General features: G+C 43.4%; 1 protein-coding gene across 15 annotated transcripts in view; it reads right to left on the minus strand.

The window, feature by feature from the left end:
• The window catches only part of CLIP1 (CAP-Gly domain containing linker protein 1), a 105,287-nt gene that overhangs the window by 53,861 nt on the left and 28,594 nt on the right, over positions 1-22,832 (minus strand). For 9 of the 15 annotated variants that reach the window (XM_081892877.1, XM_081892876.1, XM_081892888.1 and 6 more), the window contains exons 4-10: positions 20,943-21,067; positions 17,268-17,484; positions 13,124-13,321; positions 12,692-12,795; positions 9,126-9,186; positions 7,521-7,553; positions 1,357-1,461 (exon numbers count right to left, since the gene is read on the minus strand). In XM_081892877.1, the coding sequence (XP_081749003.1) occupies positions 1,357-1,461; positions 7,521-7,553; positions 9,126-9,186; positions 12,692-12,795; positions 13,124-13,321; positions 17,268-17,484; positions 20,943-21,067 (843 nt within the window). The remainder of the gene's footprint in view (positions 1-1,356; positions 1,462-7,520; positions 7,554-9,125; positions 9,187-12,691; positions 12,796-13,123; positions 13,322-17,267; positions 17,485-20,942; positions 21,068-22,832) is intronic. The other 6 variants (XM_081892879.1, XM_081892886.1, XM_081892880.1 and 3 more) reach the window with 4 other exon arrangements.

A 22,832-nucleotide genomic window follows, 5' to 3' on the forward strand; every position in this document is an offset into this window, starting at 1 on the left:
GTAACTGTTCCGGTACTTCCGGGTTGCCATGGGATGCAACTTGAAAAGACGTAACCTGAAGCGGATGCAACATGAGGTATGACTGTACGTGCTGGATAGGACTGATTAAGTGTTCTAGTCCAAATCATCCAGGATGGTGAAGAAGGATGTAAAGCATCTAGAATAAATGAAAACAAGCTTTTCATGAAATCCTGGCTGTGGTAGACAGACAAGAGTTTCCCTTCCCAGTCCTATAAACAAAGCTACCTCCATCCAAACCCAAGCTCACTCTAAACTTTGTCAAGTCTCCCCCCCCCCCCCAAGAGACTCTGAACAAGTGTCATGTGCTAATATCTGGACACTGGCACATTCCCGACTGGGATGAAAATGATCCATTTGGTTAAGAGTCTTAATCAGATGCAAAAGAAAGATGATTTGATAAGCTGCAAGTACGTTTTGGAGCAGGATGCAGCAAGTTGACGTGCCTGAAGTTAAGAATCAGGTTTTGACCTCCAGAAGTGAGATGTCTAACTGACAGAGGCTCAAAGTTAAAGGAATGCTTCAGGTTCTGGCCACAAACTATTCCATTTCAAAGCAAAATATTCAAATAAAAGTTGTGTTATGTCTGCTAAAAAGTACAAAACAGAAGTTCAGGGCACAGCTACAAATATTTTCAAACCCTGACTGTCTGAAGTGATCCAGATTCAGATGAAGCACCAAGGGTGTAGGGGGAAAGTTTGCCTCATCTAACTTTACTGTCTTCAGCAGAGCTCTTACTGGAAACAGCTTAAGGACTGGGGATGCTGCTTCTAAGCAAGACAAATGGCAGCAGGTGTAGAAATGGATAACGATACAACTCCATCCCCTCAGGTTCTTCACAAAAGGTCACGTTTCCGTACAAGCCCCACAAGTAACCAAAGCGCCACTGAGCTATCCAAGAACTTTTAAAGCCCTTTCCTTACAACACCAATCACTGCAGGAAGAATCACCACTAAACTGAACCAAAACATCAAAATTAGTCTTCACAACAAACTATTTTATCATCAGCTGAGGAACGACTGTGTAGAATTGCAAGGTCTTCACTCACTGTGGATGTGCTTTTGGATGTGTTATTCTCTACTCTTTCATTTGAAAGTATCTTACCTGCATTTTGTTACAGTAAGAAAGCCATTTTAAGAAATTAATTGTATGTTTAATTGTACCCAACACCACTGTACTCTTAACAGTGTAATGGCAGTAGAAGACAGGGTGACATATCCAATCTTCTCCCCAGACATCTTATGCCCATTCAGCTTCAGCCTCAGGAACCTTCCCCATCACGGAAAAACCCAAAACCAAAATCAGGTCTTGTTCATTTAAAACAGTGAAGTTCATTACCCTAGTGTCTTCTAACTCCCTCTGGAGTTTCTCAGCTTTGGTCTTTTCAAAGAGCAGGCTCTGTTCAAGCTCCTTAATGCGCGCATGCTCCAGTTTGGTCTGCGTCTGTTAGTAAAAAGGGAAAGGAAGAGAACACAACAGTGCCACCATCACATGCCAGCACAAGAGGAAAGAGGAGCTACATGCAGGATGTGCCACCAGTTGTCTTCTACCAGTGATGAGCAGCAAAAGAGGCACGTGGGTAACAAAACCAAAAAAGAAAAAACAAACAAGGTGATGTTGCAGGTGAGAAAGACCGACTTGAAAGTGTGTGACGACAAATGGCTGATATGTTGAGAGAAAAGATGTGCACACAGAGAGACAAAGGAGCATGGAGAAGAAGAAGAAGAAGAAGAAGAAGAAGAAAAAGAAAAAGAAGAAATGGCAAGGTAAAGTCATGCAGCCAAAGTTATTTATCAGTGTGACAATTATCAGCACAAATTAGAATAGTTAATGCTTTGTAAGATGCGATTCAAATACCTGAGGGCAAAGACTTGTTCTGTGCTGTTCCAGAGGGCAGGACTAGATCTATGGCCTCCCCTAAATTATTGGAGAAGAGATTTTGGCTGGACTTCTAAACAGCAGGAGTAGTTGGGCAATGGAACTAATGAACTACGTGGGGTTCTCCCTCGCTGGACCTCTTCAAGACAAGGCTAGGCAGCCATCTGCTGGGGATGCTTTTGCTCTGGATTTCCTACATCAAGCAGGGGACTTGATGGCCCTTCAACTCTCTGAAGCCCTTCTTCACCACTGCAAGACTGCTGGTGCTCACTGGGAAATGCTGACTGGCTTTTAAAAATAAATAAAGGCTTGTGGTAGCAGGCAAAAGATCCACTCACTTATGGATAAGTCTGAATGCATCCCTAGAGACTTACAAGTTTTTCTGCTCATGGTCTTGCTGTACTTAATAGTTTCTACTATTAAGAGAAGAGTAGAAGATTAGAGATTCACTTGTCACCCAAAACGCAGAAATTGTATGAATTGGCATTAAGTTCCAGATTTATCTAAGCGGGGGTGGGGGGTGGGGGGTGACTAAAGGTAACTTGGACTCCTTCCAAAGATTGATCTAGGGTTTCTCAGGGCATCTTATTAGTGAATTACCACAGGATGCCCACCAAAAAGAACTGCTACAAAATTGATCAGAAGTGATAAAAGGTAGGGCCCCCTTCCCCAAGGCAGAGAGCTGGAAATTGCTTCAAACCAAAAAGTGATGCAGGAGGATTTGGGGATTTTGTGGTGTGAAGAGACACAATTGCCTTGAACAGGTATCATGTGACATGCCTATGAATCCTGACCATAAACAGGTGCTGCCATCTGTGGAAGATCAAAACATTCACACTGACACTATAAGTCCCAGGTTCCCTCCAGGAGGGTCTTGCAACCCCCACACGCCTTCTCCTTTCCTTCTGGGCCCAGAGAGGCACATGGGAGTGCATAGTGGCAGCAGCCGTGAGCAGGAGGAGGCAGGCTGATTTGGGGAGGGGAGCACTACACGGCACCTTGTCCAAGGGCCCCTCCAAACCTGGAACCAGCACCAGTGAGGGGTGATGTACTAGGGCATCAATAACCATCCTTGAAGTGGACTGCAAGGAAAACCTAGTTGCTGGGTCAAAACAAGTACCAAACTCCTTGTTGAAGTTATTTTTGCCTATAGAAGCCATTTTCTGCTCACCTCTTTTGCTGCAAGGTGGACAAATGAATGGCTGGACAGCATCCTAAGAAGCCCTGAAGCCTTCAGTTGCTGACATTTAACTCAGAATACTTGTAAGCAATACAGTGGTGCCTCGCAAGACGAAATTAATTCGTTCCGCAAGTCTTTTCGTCTTGCGAGTTTTTCGTCTTGCGAAGCACGGTTTCCCATAGGAATGCATTAAAAATCAATTAATGAGTTCCTATGGAAACCAAACCGCCTTCAGACCAGGTCTGGGGACATTCTGTCCCCCGACCTCTTCTGAAGGCTGGCGGGGGCGAAAGCCTTTGCTTCCCCCCCGCCTGCCTTCCCGGGACAGCGGAGACTTTTCCGCTCTCCCGGAAAGGCAGGCAGGGGGGAGCAAAGACTTTTGCCCCCTGCCCACCTTCGGAAGAGGTCCAGGACCTCTTCTGAAGGCGGGCAGGGGGCAAAAGTCTTTGCTCCCCCTGCCTGCCTTCAAAAGCCGTCCGGGATAGCGGGAAGCGCTTCCCTGCTATCCCGGACCGCTTTTAAAATGCTGGCGGTGGGGAGCAAAGCCTTTCGCCCCCGCCGGCCTTCCTGGACCTCTTCTGAAGTCCGGAGGGGGAGAAAAGGCTTTGCTCCCCACCGCCAGCATTTAAAAAAAGGTCCCCGAGATTTCCCTATGGGCTTTCGTCTTGCGATGCAAGCCCATAGGGAAAATCGTCTAGCGAAGCGTCGCAAAAACCGAAAAACCCTTTCGTCTTGCGGGTTTTCGTCTTGCGAGGCATTCGTCTTGCGGGGCACCACTGTATCTGCTTTTAGTAAGGAACATAAGAGAGCTCTCCAAGAAAGCCCTGCATTATATATAGATGACAAAAGTATTTAGCAGTTATTTACCTCATGACTAGCATGCCAGGTAGAGGAGTCACCTCCAGAATTAATTACTGGGTGTGAATCTGGAAGGTCTGGTTGGAGTTTGCCCTCTCTGAAGGCCTGGCAGGCTTAGCCAGATCCAAGAGAAGGTGCCTTCGCTGTGAGCACCTAAGGCCAGTCCTGAACATGCAGCTAATGAGGTGGGGATTGGGGGACAGGTCCCGAGGGGGGCTAAGGGGGTGTCGTGCTGTTGAAGGCACAGCTGGGTGAGACAAAAGAGGGCCATTCTCAGTGGCTGCACCCAGATTACGGAACAGCAGGTCCTGTAACGGGCAGTCGGTCCCCTCCTGTTCTTCCCCACTTACCAAATGCCATTTTTCTTAAACAGGCTTTTTTGTTGATGAGGCAGACAATGTTTCTTTGGTTTTTCAACAGCTGACGCTGTCCCGTTTTTGTAATTATTTTATGAAACAGCAGTATTTTATTTTATAAGCTGTCCTGAGTGGTATTTTTACACCAGAAGGGCAGGGTATAAATGTTTCAAATAAATTGATTTGAAGAGCTCAATTAATTAATAGAGAACTTGTTTTTTATGTGTAAAAAACAAATGAGGAATGGCTAACAATGAGGTATGGCTAACCTTTTACCACTTGCAGCACAGAATATTTCAACCAACGGAAGTTAGAAAGTGAGTAAAACACGGTGTTGGCGGAGCATCTCTGAAAAGTTTCACCGGAGAGCAGCCATACTGCATTTGCGGTGCAGGGACAATTTGTGGTGATGGGACAATAACAGCCATGATAACCAGCAGTCACCATCTCTAGTATACCAACTAGAAAAGATCAGTCAGTCTCAACCCATTCCAAGTATACCCAAAAGATTGGATGAGACGTATTTCTTTTTATTACCTGCCATTTAAATAGCACTTTTCTGCAGCTGTGTATAACTAATGAAGAAGCCACATATCATTAAAATCAATTAATTTAAACAATATTACAACCAGTAACACTAAAGAGGAGGTAGAAACAGAACAATTAAGGCAAGTTTTTTTTAAATTCTAAATGCCTACTAAAATAAATACTTCTTAACAGCTCACTTAAAGTAGGGGTGGCTGAGCCATGATTCTCCAGAGGGTGCTGAGCTATAACTCCCACTGTCGGTGGGGCTTGGACTCCAACAACATATGGAGGGCCACAGATTACTCAACCGTGATCTAAAGGCAGGAAAGGAAATAAAGTGGCTGACTTGAGCTCTCCAAAGAGAATTCCATAATTGTGGTGCCACTGCTGATAATGCCCTGTCCTTAGTATGTGCCAATGGTATGGCCATGGAGGGGACCAAAGAGTGCCTCTGAAGCTGCTTAAGGACTCAGGCAAGTTCGTATGGGCAACACAGCCCTTCAGGGAACCTGGTCCGGGATCCCTCCTTCAACAGTCTCCCCTTGAAAAAGATGGTCCTCTCGATAGGACCATCACTGGACTAGATGTAAATCATTGCAGCGTCTGACTCTTCAGTTTCCCAGATAAAGAAAGGAGCAAGAAAAAGGGGATCTAAACGAGTCACTGGGTCAGTCCTTCTTCTCCTTCTTCATACGCACACTGCTGAGCTTGCAAGGCAACTCTGCAGACAGGCACAAAAGCACCCTGGGAAAATCAAACTCTTCCATGGTAAAAATCCAAAAATTAGTTACCAAGAACTGTGAAGAAGAAATCACCTTGTTCTACTGGGGTTTTTTGGGGGGTGGGGGTGGAATTTGGTCCCATGTATGGCATTCTCTTCTAAATTCTGTTTTAAAATTGCCTGTAGGCAAATAATAGCTGTACAGTTTTTTTATTTTACTCACGAAAATGTGAGATTATGCTGAATTATGCTTTACTCCAAGGGATGTTTCTCAAGACAGCTAATTTTTTGAGGTGTTGTTTTCAGTTTTACATCAATGGCTCCCATTTCTCCAGATATGATACAAATCAGAAAGAGGCAGGGATGAAATCTCTAGAAGAAAAGCAGCAGCTGCCCTTGTGTCTTACCTGCTGCAAGTAATATGGACACACACAAAACTGGGAGTATGGAAGAAGATAATTTTAAAAAATACACTCTAGTTTTGAAGTGTGAGGCCTGCATCTCTGCAGTTACAAAAAATATCCCACCCACTATTTTGGGCCCTCAGTATAAAATCTATAACTTTATTTCTGCATAAAAACTCCCAGAGGGGCAGTTGCATTAGTCGGTTGCAGGGGGAAAAATCAGTGTCCTTTAGCATCTTAAAAACTTAACTAATTTATTTTGGAATAAGGTTTCATCATGCAAAGTGGACTCCAGGACTCTTTCTTCTTTCTGCGTAGAGTTGACAAGCTTTTTACTAGCTGTTGCCTTGTGCTTCTCATAGCAGTTTGGCCTTCAGACATTGTAAGTCAACAAGGCAGTTTTCCCTTTCAATACCATGAAAACCTTCATACCCTAAATGTATACAATTATGATGTTATAAATGCAAAGGAGCATCAGACAACTAGGAAAACTATTTCTGCTCTAGCACCTTTCTACAGGTACAAACTGGAATAAATGGGGTGGTGATCATTCCAAATCCCCTGTCCTGGGAGGCTGAGAACCCTAGAAGATGTGGCATCAACCTTTTAGCAAACGCTCAAATAAAAAGCCAACAGCTAGCACTTCAGCAAGCTTCCCTGAAAAACAAAGATGCCTATGCGGCAAGATGCCTGCTACCATACATTAAAAGTGAAAGGAGGCAACCAGCATATAAAAGATATCAGAGCATGAGGAAAGCACAAAGTATCCAAAAAAAGAAAAGGGGGAAAGGGACAGATTGCATGCAGATTTATTTGAACACACTATGGCCTGATTTTGAAGAACAGAAGAGACCAAGTTTGCTACACTTAGCTCTGGGCAAATGGAACATGGAAGAACGCACAGCTGAAAACAAGCTTCATCTTTCTATTTTGTTTCGGTTGCGTCCCTGGGGATCTTAGAAAAGCCACTAACTTTTTTCCTTTTGCAACAAGCAAAACAAGTCAAGCAGGGAAGAGAATCTTCCATGTGATGAAGTGAAACTATTTCTCTGAAAGATTTAAAACTGAACAGGTGGGAGATATGCTAATTGAAGGATAAATTTTTTATCTTTTCCTTTTTGCCTTTCTCTCTTCTCATGGAACATGGGAGTCTCATCTCCTGACCTGCCATCCACTGAACATATGTCAGAGCTCCTAGGCTGGCCAACAGAATTTTGGTAGAGGCTGAGCCTTCTGCTGGTTTTAAACAGAACCCAGGATTAACTGCCTACAAAAAAAGATCACAAGGCTTTAGAATTAAGAGCACTGTGTGAAGCTTGAGGACTGGGTATAAAACACAAACCAAATCTATGAATACAGCATTATTTTTTAACAAGAATTACACAAGATCCTACATTTAGAATGCTGCCGTGGTTCTCACAACTACATGCACACAAACACGGAAGCTTAGGCCCCAACAGCAGATTATTTCATTAGTGGTTTAAATACATCATCATCAAAAAGAAGTTTTACTGGTAAACTGTCTGTGTTAAAATGGGTTGGGGGGAGTATCTCCACACATTCAGATGTCCTCTTACATTCTCAGGATCTTCAGAAATCTGCCTCTTTTGCTATCAGCAAAATTAAAACAAAGAAAATTCATGGGAATGCTTAACACTACAGTTTAAATACAGTGAAAAAAGTTGGTACATTCAGACTCTTCAGACTGGGATAGATTTATAGAATTGCACCTCTTTCTCTCTGAAATGATTTTCCTCTTCTCCCAGTGACCCCATAATACAAGAATTACCTGAAATTGAGAGACTGTTCACAAGCACACCCACCCATGGAAACTGTTGGATACGGAAGTTCCACAGGTTGCCAAAGGCTGTTGGGGGGTGTGCCTGCGTGCAAATGTGTACACGTGCACAAGGGGGGGGGCTAGGTTCACAGTGTGATCTTTTCTTAGAACTTATACATAAACTGAATTGTATGCTATGTCCAGAATATAAAGGGGGCATGTAGCCAATGTGTTTTCCAACAAAACTGATTTCTAAGACTTTTCCAAGGTAAACTTCATATAACACTGTACTTAAAACTTCTCACTGTGGTGATGATGGGGAGGGAGCAGCCACTTTTCAATGAGAGAAAGTTAATACATTTCCACCCTTTATTTACCTAAGTCCACAAAAAGTAAGGATGGGAAGAAGTTATTGAAATAAATAATAAAATTATTGGGGGGTTTTGTATATACTGATAACACAAAAAGGACACAAGACTATAGTCTGAAAAGAGTAAATGAGTGTTCCATGAATTCTAGATAAAGTGTATGAAAGACTAATGTAAAAGTTGAACTAAAAAAAGATTTGAAATGGACATCTCAATACAAGGCTAGCATTTCCAGATTGAAACTACTTGCGGCTCTGCAAGTCAGTTTTGAATTTTGCATTGCACATATTACAGGGGGAAAGGCAGCGACTAAACATTCTGTTTTTTTCAAACTAAGCAAGAACATGTTAAAGAAGCTTCAAGATAGCCAAGGTTATAAATTAAGAGCCAAAACAGCAATGTAAGCACGGAGCTTTTCTGCTTAAGCCCAACATGCAAATCAACGTGCCTACAGATTTTGGTAAAATACGTGTATTGGCAATGAAGCAAGAAGATGCTCAGCATCCACATTTTATCCAATACTTGAATAGAACATAGTCTAAGAAACTAAAGCCGTTGTCTAGAAGTGCAGAGTGATATTTACTATAAATGATGGACTGGGCTATTTACTGGCGCCTTAATGTACATACCAAAATATACCAACTTCAGCATTCATTTCAGTAAGGATATAGCTATTCACTGCAACTTTTAAAAACTTTAGCATTGGATTTTTAGTTTGCAATTGTAATAAATATTTTGGAGTGGTGCCTGCAAAATATATAAATGATGGAACTAAAAACATATGAATGAAACTAAGTTACTTGTTCAGATGCAGGATGAAGAATTAGGAAAAAAAACCATCAGTACTCCTACAAGCTACACAACTTTAGAATATATTCCAGTAAAGAATATAACAGTATCTCTATTTGTCTTGTGAATTTCTGGACTGTCAAGCATAAAATCCTGTAATTTTCGTCTGTTTATAATCTGCAATAGTTGTAGCTAGAATAATCCTAACCCATACAATCAACTTTGCAGAGCTGGAGGCATTTTACCTCTAAATCGCCTTTTGTAATAGATTCCTCTTCTACACGGAATTGGAGGTCTTCAACCTTCCTGCAAGGAAGAAGAGAAGGAAACAGGTCTGCTCACTTTTTTGAGGGGGAGGTAATAAAGCATTACAGCTACCTTATTTTACTCATTCAAATTTATATACCATGTAATAAAAGAGCTCTAGGTGGTCAACATAAAGTATACAACTATCAAATAAAAAAAACTATCAAAAGAAACTAACTAAAAAAAGAATAAAACTATATAGCATAGGTTAAAACTGAGCACTACACAAAAGAAAGAAGTCTAAGAATTAAGAATTAAAGCTACCGAGGGGGAGGGGCACAATCCAAAGAGTAGGTGCTACCACCGAGAAAGTCACTTCTGTATTGTCATTCCCAAGTGACAGTCTCCTGGCCATGGAAAGGTACAGACTAGACGCACTATAAAATTAGAAGGAGGCAATGGATCCCTGCTCCCACTATGGAAAACAAAGGCAATTCCAGCTGGGGCATACAGCATACAGCACACAGCATCCATTACTTCTGCAGCCTTGGGGGGACATCTGATGTCAGGTGACCTCAGAGGGCCAATCCTCTTCCACTGTCTTATAACACCAAGCCTTATGAGGAATATTTGAAGGAGCTGGGTATGTTTGGCCTGGAAAAGAGGAGACTAGGAGGAGATATGATAGCTATCTTCAAGTATCTTAAGGGCTATCACATGTAAGATGGAGCAAGCTTGTTTTCTCCTGCTTTGGGAGGTAGGACTCGAACCCATGGCTTCAAGTTACAAGAAAGGAGATTCCAACTAAACATTTGGAAAAACCTTCTGATGGTAAGAGTTGATTGACAATGGAACAGTCTCCCTCGGGAGGGTGCAGGCTCTCCGTCCTTGGAGGTTTTTAAGCAGAGGGTGGATGGCCATCTGTCATGGGTGCTTTAGTTGAGATTCCTGCATTTTAGGGGGTTGGACTAGTGTTTCCCAACCTTGTGCCTCCAGATGTTTTTGGCCTACAACTCCCATCATCCCTAGCTAGCAAGACCAGTGGTCAGGGATGATGGGAATTGTAGTTCAAAAACAGCTGGAGGCACAAGGTTGGGAAACACTGATTCTATGAACAGTCAATGCCCTCTTCAAACACAGGTTGTTGCTGAAGGAGAACATCTAGTGCTTCCTCTTGGATGCCAGGTGTCCACCTAACTGCTCAAAGGACTTGCCAGTTTACACATCCAAGTGCCTGAGACCATGCTATTTTTAAAAGGTGTGTCAGTTCTTTCAACTGTTCTAGATATAATTCTTCCCTTGGTATATGTTACATCCTCCAAAACAGGCCATTGAGGCTAACAAGTGGATTGTATTACACAGCTGGTCTATACACAGCACATCTTTGTTGTTACACCTCTGGAAATTTATACAACTCAAAACCATTTAAATATAGAGAAATGTTTATCTATGTCTTTGGCAATCCCTGGAAGCATGTGGGAGTTCGCAGGGAAAATATATCTTCTTAACCTTAACCACAGTGAAATTCATAGCCAACACATTTCCAGAGGAAAGGAGCAGCTCCGATGAGAACACCGCTCTTCATTGCTGCAGCCTCAACAAAGGGTGAAGTGGGTGAAAAGAGGTAAGCTGCTGCTGACTGGCGGAGACCGCATGTTGGGTGCCATTATGAGCAGAGATTGGGACGCAGGTGGTGCTGTGGGTTAAACCACAGAGCCTAGGGGTTGCCAATCAGGTCGGCGGTTCGAATCCCCGCGACGGGGTGAGCTCCCGTTGCTCTGTCCCTGCTCCTGCCATCCTAGTAGCTTGAAAGCACGTCAAAGTGCAAGTAGATCAATAGGTACCACTCTGGTGGGAAGGTAAACGGCGTTTCCGTGCGCTGCTCTGGTTTGCCAGAAGCGGCTTAGTCATGCTGGCCACATGACCCGGAAGCTGTGTGTGGACAAACGCTGGCTCCCTTGGCCAATAAAGCGAGATGAGCGCTGCAACCCCAGAGTTGGCCACGACTGGACCTAATGGTCAGGGGTTCCTTTACCTTTACCTTTATGAGCAGAGATTAGTCACATGGAGAACTGACAACCTACTGGAATGGGTGTGTTCTGTCTCCACTTTTGGATGCATTATGCCTCTGAATACCAACTGCTGGGAATCAGAAGTGGGTGGGGTTTGCTATTGCTCTTATGTCGTCCTTGTGGGCTTCCCAAAGGCAACTGTATGGCCAGTGTGAGAGCAGAATGCTAGAATGGATGGCTCCCTAGACTGTTATGGTAACCCACCGGGAAGTTTTCTTGTTGAACCATCATGGAAACAAGCAAAGGCCATGAAAAAACACTAACAATCAACTCATTCATTTCAAACTGTCTTTCACAGGAGTTCACAGTAGATTGTTCTCTATATTAATTAGCCATATGAACTTATTGCGCTGGGCACCAAAATACCTCCCACAGGAAAGCCCTTGCATGTGATGAAAATCCTATTTACTACATCGTGTGTGAGCATTGCATGACATATCTCTGAAGTTACTCAAAATTCTGTACAGCAGTAAGGCATAAACTATTGCAAGACCCATAGCAGGAGCAGAATTCTAGAGGTTTCATAGAATCATAGAGTTGGAAGGGACCCAAGGGTCATCTAGTCCAACCCCCTGAAATGCAGGAATCTCAACTAGTTTGTCAGTGGGATGCAGAGAGACTCAATTTCAAATCTGCACTTATCAGCAGTTTCTGATGACTCCATAGTTTTTTCTGCTTCTGAGGCTGCTCAGTTACAAGTTACAAGGGTATGTGGAAGTGGAGGAAATACTAGACGTCCAAAGCCCTGAGTATTTCTTGAGCTGCAAAATGCCAGTTCAGTGAATGTGTACCAGCCAAGTACACTGGTACTATTAGGTTGCTTGGCAACTTGCTCAAGGCCAACCAGGGACAAAGTTAAAGCAGTCACTGAACTGGAATTTCCATGACTTGCAATAGTTTATGCCTTACTGCTGTACAATATAAATATAAAGCAGTAAGTCTGCTCAAAAACTTTCTGAAGAGTATTAGTACATTTACAAAACTGTTTTCAGATGCAAAATTACCTCCCACCTTTATCTGGTTCATCTCTAGAACCCTGCAAAGTTAGCTATGCTAATATTCCCAGTTTTTACAGAAATGAGGAACAGAGATTAGACAGCATATTCCCTCCTCCCAAGGAAGACAGACAAGAGATTTCTAAAGAAATAATCATCCTAATCTAGCTGCAATTCCCAAGATGATCTGAGGAAGGCCTTTACAGCTAAAAGTGGAATAAAACTGATTTGAGCCTGTAGTACAGATACAGAGAGGGGAAATTTCTGGAGGTTACACACTAAATCAACAGCAAAGATGGAAAAGGAACCTAGCCAGCCTCGTTTCTTCTCTTCTTCCTCACCAACCCCACAATCTTTTTGTTCTCCATCAGCATCACCATCAAGTACTTATAAGGATGATTTACTCAATGCCACACAATGAGTACCAAGAATTATAATTTGTTCTAAAATGTCAAAATACATCTTTCTGCATACCTTCAAATTACAAATTTAGCATACCTTCTTTCTTCCTCCAGTTGGTTAAGCAGTTCCACCTTTTCTCTGTCAGCGGCTTCAACCAAAGCCCTCAACTGGTCCATCTTAGCCTCCATTTCCAGTATTCGCTGATGAACAAAGATGCATATTAGACAAGCCACCCATTTACTTAAAATCAGTATATGTGGTTTAACGCCTTGAATTTGCCTGCATCAAGAAAGTAACAACATGCCTTATCAAAATTGAGCTAATGCAGAATTAATGTGTTTATCCTGGCCAGTGCAGAAAGTGTTTGGGGTTGGATGGTAAGGGTCATTTTTTCCATGTTAATGATGGAGTCTCTTTAACAGACCCAAGCAAAACTTCTCTCTCAGTTTTTGGCAGAGCCTTTTTACTTATCCATCCTCTTGCACTAGGAAACAGAACAATCCACATTTCAATGGGTAAAGGGCCTACCTGATCATGGCCATCTCGGGCCAATGCCAGCTGCTGCTCTACTTCCCCAACATGGCTGGTGGCCTTAGCAACCTCTGCTCTCTCCAGGTCCCTCTCAGCCAGGAGCTGCTCAATGTGCTGCTGTTTCTCTTTCAGTGCTTCCTGCAGAGCAGTGGTGCCTGAAATCTTCCTTGCATATCGTGAAGATGTTTCTGTCAACTTCAAAGATAAGACATGCATCTTTAAGAGCCTAGCTACCACCTTAAAAAGCATTAAAAGCACACTAACTCAGCATACAGAGTCAATCTATCATTTCTTCTTATATACATAAAAATGTAAGACTGTCATCATGCAGCCCCAATTGGAGGATTTGTAGTGCTTCACCACAATCTTAAAAGTGGAAGAGGAGGGGAGCAAAAGAAAAGGCATGTTTTAGAATGTCAGTTTTAAACAATAGCAGAGGTTTGTATAAAACAGGAATGGAGGGAGACAGAGGAGCTGTGAGGATATGGGGCTTGAGTGAGTAAAGGTAAGTGAGGTGGGGGCAGGTGGGACTGGCAAGCAACGCAAGGAGGGGCACCAGCCTCTATAAGCAGCATGAGTATGCATACGTTTACAGGCAGATCTTCCATCATGGGGCAAAAACAGGCAATGGGGAGGTGAAGTGAGGGATAGGAGAACCACCCTTAGATTATAAACAGTTCACAGGATCCAACCCATGTGTATGTTTGTCATTCAGGACCACCACAGTACAAACGGACTGATTTGGTCTGAAGTAAGAGGGTAGATAGCACATTCTGCAATGGGTACAACTTTAGTCCAAAGAAGTGGACAGCTTAATTAGCAGTCCTAAGTGCATGCCTATACAGGATGCTTCCCTGGCTTTTGGTATGTGCTTTGTTTGATAGATTACCAACAGCAAGAGCAGCAGAGAAGTCTGCATTGGAGCAGCGGCCGTGGGGCCAACATCACTGCCTCTCTTTGTCCAATCAGCACATGATTTCCATCACAGAGGGCCTTCTTGGTAGTGGCATCGACCCTGTGGAACACCCTTCCATCAGATGTTAAGGAGATGAGTAATTATGTAACTTTTAGGAAACACCAGAAGGCAGCCATGTATAGGGAAGCTTTTTAAGGTTCAATGTTTTATTATGTTTTTATACATGTTGGAAGCCGCCCAGAGTGCCTGGGTCAACCCAATCAAATGGACGGGGTTCAAATAAATTATCATCATCATCATCAACATCAATGCTGTGTGGACATGGTGGGTGTGGCATGTTGGAAAGAGAAAAAATCAAGCTTGAGTTTGCATAGATGGCTTCTGACCACTGGGACTTTGCTGCATCAAACAAGTATATCTAGAACACAGAGAAAATTCAGAGCTGAAGCTCTCTTGTGACTACTTTTTTATGGGTACGCCATTTCTCAGAAGAGTCTTAGTCTGTTGCAGCAGAAATGACAAGTTTTGCTACACCCTGAACATCAACAATTTTATTATATCAAAAGCTTCTGTGAACCAAAGTCCGCTTTACCAGATGCATGAAGTCTTAACAGGTATAGCATATAGTTTTGGGGGTGGGTGGGGCTGAAAACAAAGTATGGAAAAATATATATATCATACAGCCAAACTCTTCAGAGGGGCAGGACGGGCTGTGACCTTCAGCTACCTGCATGCAGTGTTTCCTTGGCACGTAATGTGGGAAATGGACCTTATTATCTGTCCCAGATTCCTGTTCTGTGTAAACATAACATAGTATGAATGTGCTGTGGTGGCCCTGGAATGGAGGCTGACGGAGTGGAGAGATGTGACACTGGCACCAGTCTTCTGCTAGTGATGTCATAACAGCCACACAAGGCGGCCAGGCATGCCGTTGGCACCCAGTGGAACCAGCTCTACGAAACTGCTATAGCTCCATGCCAGCCCTTCAAGGGTCATTCACACCAGTAGCAGATCTAGGACAGGGTGTGCCTACTCCGTGGAACCAGACAGTGGGGGGAGGAAGATACCTGGCCGCCAGCTCACCAGCTTCAGTGAGGTATACCTTATAGGGAAATTTTTGCCTGAGAAAGCTAGTATTTACTTTCCTGTTCAGTTTTTCATTTTAGTAGCTCAAGAAAGGAAGCAAACATACCTGTGCAGCTAGAATCTTAATGCAGCAAGGGGAAGATAGGAAGCAGAGGGTTCAAAGGGAAACAAAGGGCTGGTCTCAACCTAAGATGCGAGCCTCAAGAGCAGATTAGCTTGTTAAGCTGCTAAGCATTCTTTGGCCTGGCTGCTGGCTAAATATAAAGAGTGTCCTCCTGTTAAGCCAAAGAATTCTCTCACTTATTCAAGTCAACCTAGGATCACATGCAGCAAAAAGCAGTTTGCCAAGGCCTTGTGGAAAAAAATATTCTTGGGTCCCACTTCTGGGCAGAAAATATGCATCACCAGTTCTTGCTGTCTTTATTGAAACATCTACCCTACCAAAATTGGAAGGAATCTTAAATGGACTAATGAATAGAATTTTTGGGAGTGCCATTTTTAAGATCCTGGTGGAAATTGGAATTAACCTGCTCAAATTGACTCAGTAGGCTCTGTGATTAGTTAACAGTTGTCCCTTGCTCAGAAGATTCCATCACCACAAATCCCAGCAGATAGTGAATCAGAGAAGCAAGGAATTATTTATGATTAGGGAGCCCTTACCCTTTTATTAAAAACTCTCATTTTTTGTCACATTCACTTTGCTGAATGGCTAAATGCTAAAACAAAAAAAATTCCTTCCAGTAGCACCTTAAAGACCAACTAAGTCAGTTCTTGGTATGAGCTTTCGTGTGCACGCACACTTCTTCAGATACACATCTGAAGTATCTGAAGAAGTGTGCATGCACACGAAAGCTCATACCAAGAACTGACTTAGTTGGTCTTTAAGGTGCTACTGGAAGGAATTTTTTTTGTTTTGACTATGGCAGACCAACACGGCTACCTATCTGTAACTGGCTAAATGCTAGTTCTATTAACAATTCTATCCATCTTATTAACCAAAATATATTGGTTCTAATGGTTTTTTAAAAACCATATGTTGTCAATGCCATCTGTTCTAATAGCTGGCATGGAATAGTGCATGGAATAACAAACTGCAATAGATCATTGTTACCAAGTTATTAAGAATGGTCATATGAAACATAAACAAAACTTTCTGTGATGTTTGGCCTAATTTTAATCCATCAGTATAAACTAATTGGCAGAGCTGCAAATTTCCATTTGCTGCAGGTGACCAAAGGTTAGAATATTAAAAGTTAGATATTAAAGTTAAGCATTTCATCTACAGCATATAAGATTTTAACATAATACAAACTCTACACTTTTCTTCTGTCCAGATCTTATAAGATAACATGGTTTAGAAACTAAAGAAAGAGGCTTCAGCCCACAAAAATACTTCTGACTTGAATACGTACTCAGCAACTGGGAAGTTACATATAACCATGATTACTGTAACAAAGAGGCGGAAAAAACTGTTTTCAAAACAGTGTTGAAAATAAGTGTGTGGAAATACAAAAAAGAAAAAGACACACCATTCACACACACACACACACACACACACACACACACACCCCAATAATTTCCTCTTTAAACTAAGGAGGGCCAGAACTGAAAACAGGAATGAATGAAGCCATGGTACCATTTTAACAGTGCAGCCCCATTGCGCATCTGAGTCCAGTTGTCCAAGAGGACTTAACTGGCTCATAAGTGCATTCAAGACTGAAGCCTAGGTCTGTTACTTGGAAGTAAGCCCTACTGGCTCCAGCAGGAACTGCTTCCAAGTAGGTGCATTCAGGCTTTCAGCCCAGTTTTACCACAAACTGCATTCCAGGGGAAGTTATGGTGTAGATCCCAGGCAGGTTATTCAGAAACCCATTTGTTTCATAATTAAAGCATTTGCCTCTTTCTTATTTTAAGTAGCAACTGTTAGTTTGAGGTAAACCTTAAGTCTATGAGCTTAAAAATAATCTAACTCTTCTATTCTCCAGGGCTAGCTAAGATTCTTTTCATGCATGCTTTAAGCGAAGACAAAACAGAAGAAAATGGACCATGGAAAATGGGCCGTGTCTTTCCCAAGGAGCCAAGCACAGGCCACATGCAATGCCAATCTCTGTAAAGCATGCAGTCAGAAAGTAAGCTTACTAGTCCTGTACGGCTCGGCTTGCTGCTTACTGATGAGGCCACAGAACTCAGTGAGCTGACGGAAGAGGCACTTGGGCTGCGTTTCAAGCTGGAGGGCATTGGGATGGCTTTCCTGACCGCTGCCTTGGCTTTTGCCGGTGTGGTTGATGGGAAGCCAATCTTGGTAACTTTATGGACAGGAGCAAACAAACCATATTTGGGCTGGCATTGGAAGTACCTGTGGGGGAGGGGAGAACACCATTAATGAAAGCCATACTCCACAGAGAAACATAATTGCTAATGTATAGTTCTATTCAAGTCTGTAAAAATATGTTGTGCATGCAAACATTCACAAAGAAACGTCAGCCCTAGTCATAAATACCTTTGGTCAGAAGCAATTCAGTAAGATGCTTACATGTTAAATTGCCATACAGTCAATAGGACTACAGCAGTATATGCAGAAATGCAATTGCTCTGGTATGGCTTGGAGAGACTATTTTTTTAATTCAGCAGATTTTATATATATATTCTGTTTTAACACATTTTAGGTTGTTGGTTTTTAAAAAAGGTTTTAAATGATTGTACCCCTCCTTATGCTGGTCTATGGTCGTAAGAAAGTGTTGTTGTTGTTGTAAAAGGTCCTCCTTGTCTACATAAGACTGACTCCGCGTTGCACGACTTAGGGGGAGAGCTTGAAAATTAGCATCACCTTGATGCTCACTATTCAGCATTTCCAGAAATGTTTAGTGAACAGTTTGCACTCTCCTTCCTTCACTTTTCATAACCTCTCATACACTTCTATTTTAAGAGACCCTTCTGAGCGATCTGCATGCAGGAGGCAAGTTTTGGGGGTGGTTTGTGGCCACAAAAATATTTTCTGAAGAAGCCATTTGTACCAGAAAAGGGGAGTGAGGAAAATGGGTAAGGAGTAAGTGCCCATGCTTCCACCTGGGGCAGATGGCCCCTGTGTAGGAGGCAGGTGGAATGGTTGTACAGTGGAAGGAGTTGGGAAACCTTGTGAAAATTCTGTTAACCCCACAGTTTCTAGTATTACCTCCTTTAGGAACTGGGCCAAATATCAGTTCCTGTTTACTTTGGTATCCGTTTAATGTGCTGCTACATCTTATGCATGCTTATTCCAAAGGGGTGCCATATATTTTTGTCGCATGGGAAGCCATCAAATGGTCTGAAATGGCAGCTTTCACCCATGGTCATGTTCCCTTGACACTCCCCCTGCCTCGCATCTATGGAAAAAGTTACTTGCTGTGTCATGGGGGGAATGTGGGACACAAGATGCACAAGATACGAAACGGGAAAGGTGGAAAAAGAGGGGGGGCCTACTAACAAGAAAACTAAGGAAAAAGGAAAGGCTCACTAACAAAATAGGAGTTTGAAGGTGACTCACAGAAAGCAAGTTCCCTAAGCTGCAGCTGGAGCAGTACCATGTGGGTAGCTGCTCATTCCGCTCCTTGATGCATGTGCAGTTGAGACGGCTAGAGCGCCGGTGGCGGAAAACTCATTCTGAATCAGACCGGACACGGGTTAGAGCTCAACGTCGAGCCTACCAAGTGGCAATGGCGACGGCGAAGAGGGCCTTCTTCACCGCCTCCATTGCATCTGCAGAAAACAGCAGCAGGAGACTTTTTCAGGTGGTTCGCAATCTATCAGAACCACCTGTACCACCGGGGCCTGGTAGGGACCCCAAGATCTCCTGCAATGCTTTTGCAAAGTTTTTTGCAGATAAAATCGCTCAGATTCAGAAGGAGGTAGACTCCACCGTGGGAGCAGGGCCAGGGCGGGAGAGTGCTAGAGTTCTGTCTGGTCCTGTTACATGGGATCAATTCCAATCTGTTACCTCCGAGGATGTGGACAGGCTGCTTGGACGAGTGAAACCGACCACCTGTCTCCTTGATCCTTGCCCATCCTGGCTGATAAAAGCGAGCCGGGAAGGGCTGGGCGATGGGCTCTGCGGGGTGGTGAATGCTTCCCTCTGTGAGGGAGCCTTCCCAGACCCGCTGAAAGAGGCGGTCATTAAACCGCTTCTTAAAAAAACATCTTTAGACCCGGCCAATTTGGCCAACTATCGCCCAGTCTCAAATCTGCCATTCTTGGGCAAGGTGATTGAGCGGGTGGTTGCTGAACAACTCCAAGCACGCCTGGAGGAAACGGACCATTTGGATCCCTTCCAATCGGGATTCAGGCCTCACCATGGGACTGAAACTGCCTTGGTCGCGCTGGTTGATGATCTCCGGCGGGCTAGGGACAAAGGTGAGAGCTGTTTCCTAGTTCTGCTGGATCTCTCAGCGGCCTTTGACACCATCGACCATAACATCCTTCTGGACCGTCTAGAGGGGCTGGGAGCTGGGGGCACTGTTATACAGTGGTTCCGCTCCTTCCTCCTGGGCCGTGTCCAGAAGGTGGTGGTGGGGGGTGAGTGTTCAGACCCCTGGGCTCTCACTTGTGGGGTGCCTCAGGGTTCTGTCCTCTCCCCCATGCTTTTTAATATCTATATGAAGCCGCTGGGAGAGATCATCAGGGGGTTTGGACTGGGTGTTCATCAGTATGCAGATGACACCCAGCTCTACCTCTCCTTTAAATCAGAACCAGTGAAGGCGGTGAAGGTCCTGTGTGAGTGCCTGGAGGCGGTTGGAGGTTGGATGGCGGCTAACAGATTGAGGTTGAATCCTGACAAGACAGAAGTACTGTTTTTGGGGGACAGGAGGCGGGCAGGTGTGGAGGATTCCCTGGTCCTGAATGGGGTAACTGTGCCCATGAAGGACCAGGTGCGCAGCCTGGGAGTCATTTTGGACTCACAGCTGTCCATGGAGGCGCAGATTAACTCTGTGTCCAGGGCAGCTGTCTACCAGCTCCACCTGGTACGCAGGCTTAGACCCTACCTCCCCGCAGACTGTCTCGCCAGAGTGGTGCATGCTCTAGTTATCTCCCGCTTGGACTACTGCAATGCACTCTACGTGGGGCTACCTTTGAAGGTGACCCGGAAACTGCAATTAATCCAGAATGCGGCAGCTAGACTGGTAACTGGGAGTGGCCGCCGGGACCACATAACACCGGTTCTGAGAGATCTGCATTGGCTCCCAGTACGTTTCCGAGCACAATTCAAAGTGTTGGTGCTGACCTTTAAAGCCCTAAACGGCCTCGGTCCTGTATACCTGAAGGAGCGTCTCCACCCCCATCGTTCAGCCCGGACACTGAGATCCAGCGCCGAGGGCCTTCTGGCGGTTCCCTCATTGCGAGAAGTGAGGTTACAGGGAACCAGACAGAGGGCCTTCTCGGTAGTGGCGCCCGCCCTGTGGAACGCCCTCCCATCAGATGTCAAAGAGATAAAGAATTACCTGACGTTCAGAAGACATCTTAAGGCAGCCCTGTTTAGGGATGTTTTTAATATGTAATGCTGTATTGTTTTTAATACTGATTGGGAGCCGCCCAGAGTGGCTGGGGAAACTCAGCCAGATGGGCGGGGTATAAATAATAAATTATTATTATTAATTATTATTATTATTATTATTATTATTATTATAAAAAGAGATTTCTCTTGAGTAGGACGTGGAGTGAGTGCAAGCTCCCTGGCTAAGATGCTGGAACAGACAGAAGTTGGCTCAGCACAGGTGCAGAGCCCTTGTGTGAAAGCAGAGACAGTGATATGCCCTCCCGGGGCTTCCTGGATTTTGAACTAACCTTGTTCCAGCTACTGCACCATCGTTCTTCCCTAGGGGTTCATCTAATTCAACGCCACACCATTCTCCCTTCGCAAAGTCAGTCTCCCCCAGGAAACGGACTACGCCAGCTTTTGTTCCACCAACCTGATTGCAAGGAGAAAGAAGGATTTTTTAACAAAAGAAATTTCCTTTTAAAAAAGAAGTACCAAAACTAAATTGGAAGCACAAGATTTACTTTGCATATCTAATCATTTTCATTGCATTTTCATATTTAGCTAATTTTTAACCTACTACCATGCATTCACCAATGCACACCCAACAATTCTTCCAAATTGGTTACTTTGTTCCTCACACAACTCCTCAGAGACTTTGACAACAGATTAGGCATCTTGGTTTGGTAAGACGACCAAACTGGCAAACCAGGTTTTCAATCAACCAGCAACCAGAATTAGAAACCACGGTTTGGCTTACATTCAAGTTTTGTAAACCATTGTTTGGCCTCCAGAGGCTGTTGTGCCATAGAAACAAAACTGTAGCAGGGATGGAAGCAAAATGCCCACTTGCATATTTGGAAGCTTCCATTGTACATTTGCACAACTGAGACAAGACTGAACCACTGCAGATGCGCCCACAACAAATTGTCAGGAACTGCCACTCTCAGCACATGTCAAATTCAAAATAGTAACTAGTTCCTCAAAGAAATATATTTCATTCATTTCTTTTTTTTGGCAGAGGAAGCTACCTGTTACAACTGCCAACAAGCACAATAGACCAGAAATGGCCCTTTTAACCTTGACAGGAAATTTGAAGGCCAACCCACCAACACAAACTTTCCTAATACTAAGAGCTTCTAATAAATTTATACACAAAAATATAAATTAAGTTTTATTTTTAATAAATTAAGGTGTCGGGAGCACTTTGTGTTCACAGCACCTACTATATGCACAATTTGATTCAGGTTACAACTTCTCCCAGGCCTTTGGATAATTAAACAATCTATGGCCTTTTAAGCTGGGGGGGCGAGTATTGTTTTTGTTTGCTGCTATGTTATGTATTTTTGTGTTTTTATGTTATAAACTGCCATGTGATCCTCAGATGAATCCTCAAATTTATTTATTTAATAAGCTGTTGTTGTTGTTGTTGTTGTTGTTGTTGTTGTTGTTGTTGTTGTTGTTGTTGTTGTTGTTATGGCTTTCTCACCCTTGATACGGGTGGTATAATTTATGCTCTAAACCTTAAGAAATAATAAGGCAGAAGTGGTCAATGTATGGAACAGGAATTTATGACAAACCTGAAGACAGACCGGCCAGGGAGGGGGGAAGAGGATCTGATAATCTCGTGGAAATTCAAGAGTCCTGTCTACACTTCAGCACAACATTGCTGCCTGTTCCCTAGAAGAAAAGGCCAGAGCCCAAACCACAGGAGCCTGCCTTCAGACTGCAGCATGCCCTGGAGAAATATGTCAATTAAATTTCAACAGTTTTTGCAGAAAAAATTACGAAACATAATCTATTGCTAGTACTTAGCTCAAAAACAGTATAGTTGGTTGACATGCTACTATGCTTTAGTTTTGCTGAATGGGAAAACTTAGTTCCGAACCACATAGCCCTGTATCGGGAAGTTATTATTGTTAATAACTGTTATTATTCCCCTTTTCTAGAAAGTCCACTTGACAAATTTAGCAAAAACAAGGGCAATGTTGCAACATGATTAAAATAGCTGCACTGGTGTCCTTCACTCAAATGGAGGGAGTGTGCTAAAAAAATGAAGAGCATAAGAAGAACTGCCAAATCTTTTTTTAGCAGAGCATGACAACCCCATATAATTCAGAAAGGGTGATATAAAATAGTAATGAGCCAAAGCAGCTGATCTGGCAAATCACTGGGACTATTTTGCAGCCTGGGGTGAC

The sequence above is a fragment of the Podarcis melisellensis genome (assembly GCF_964234715.1).
Source record: "Podarcis melisellensis genome assembly, chromosome: 16".
In the NCBI taxonomy this organism is placed as follows: Eukaryota; Metazoa; Chordata; class Lepidosauria; order Squamata; family Lacertidae; genus Podarcis; species Podarcis melisellensis.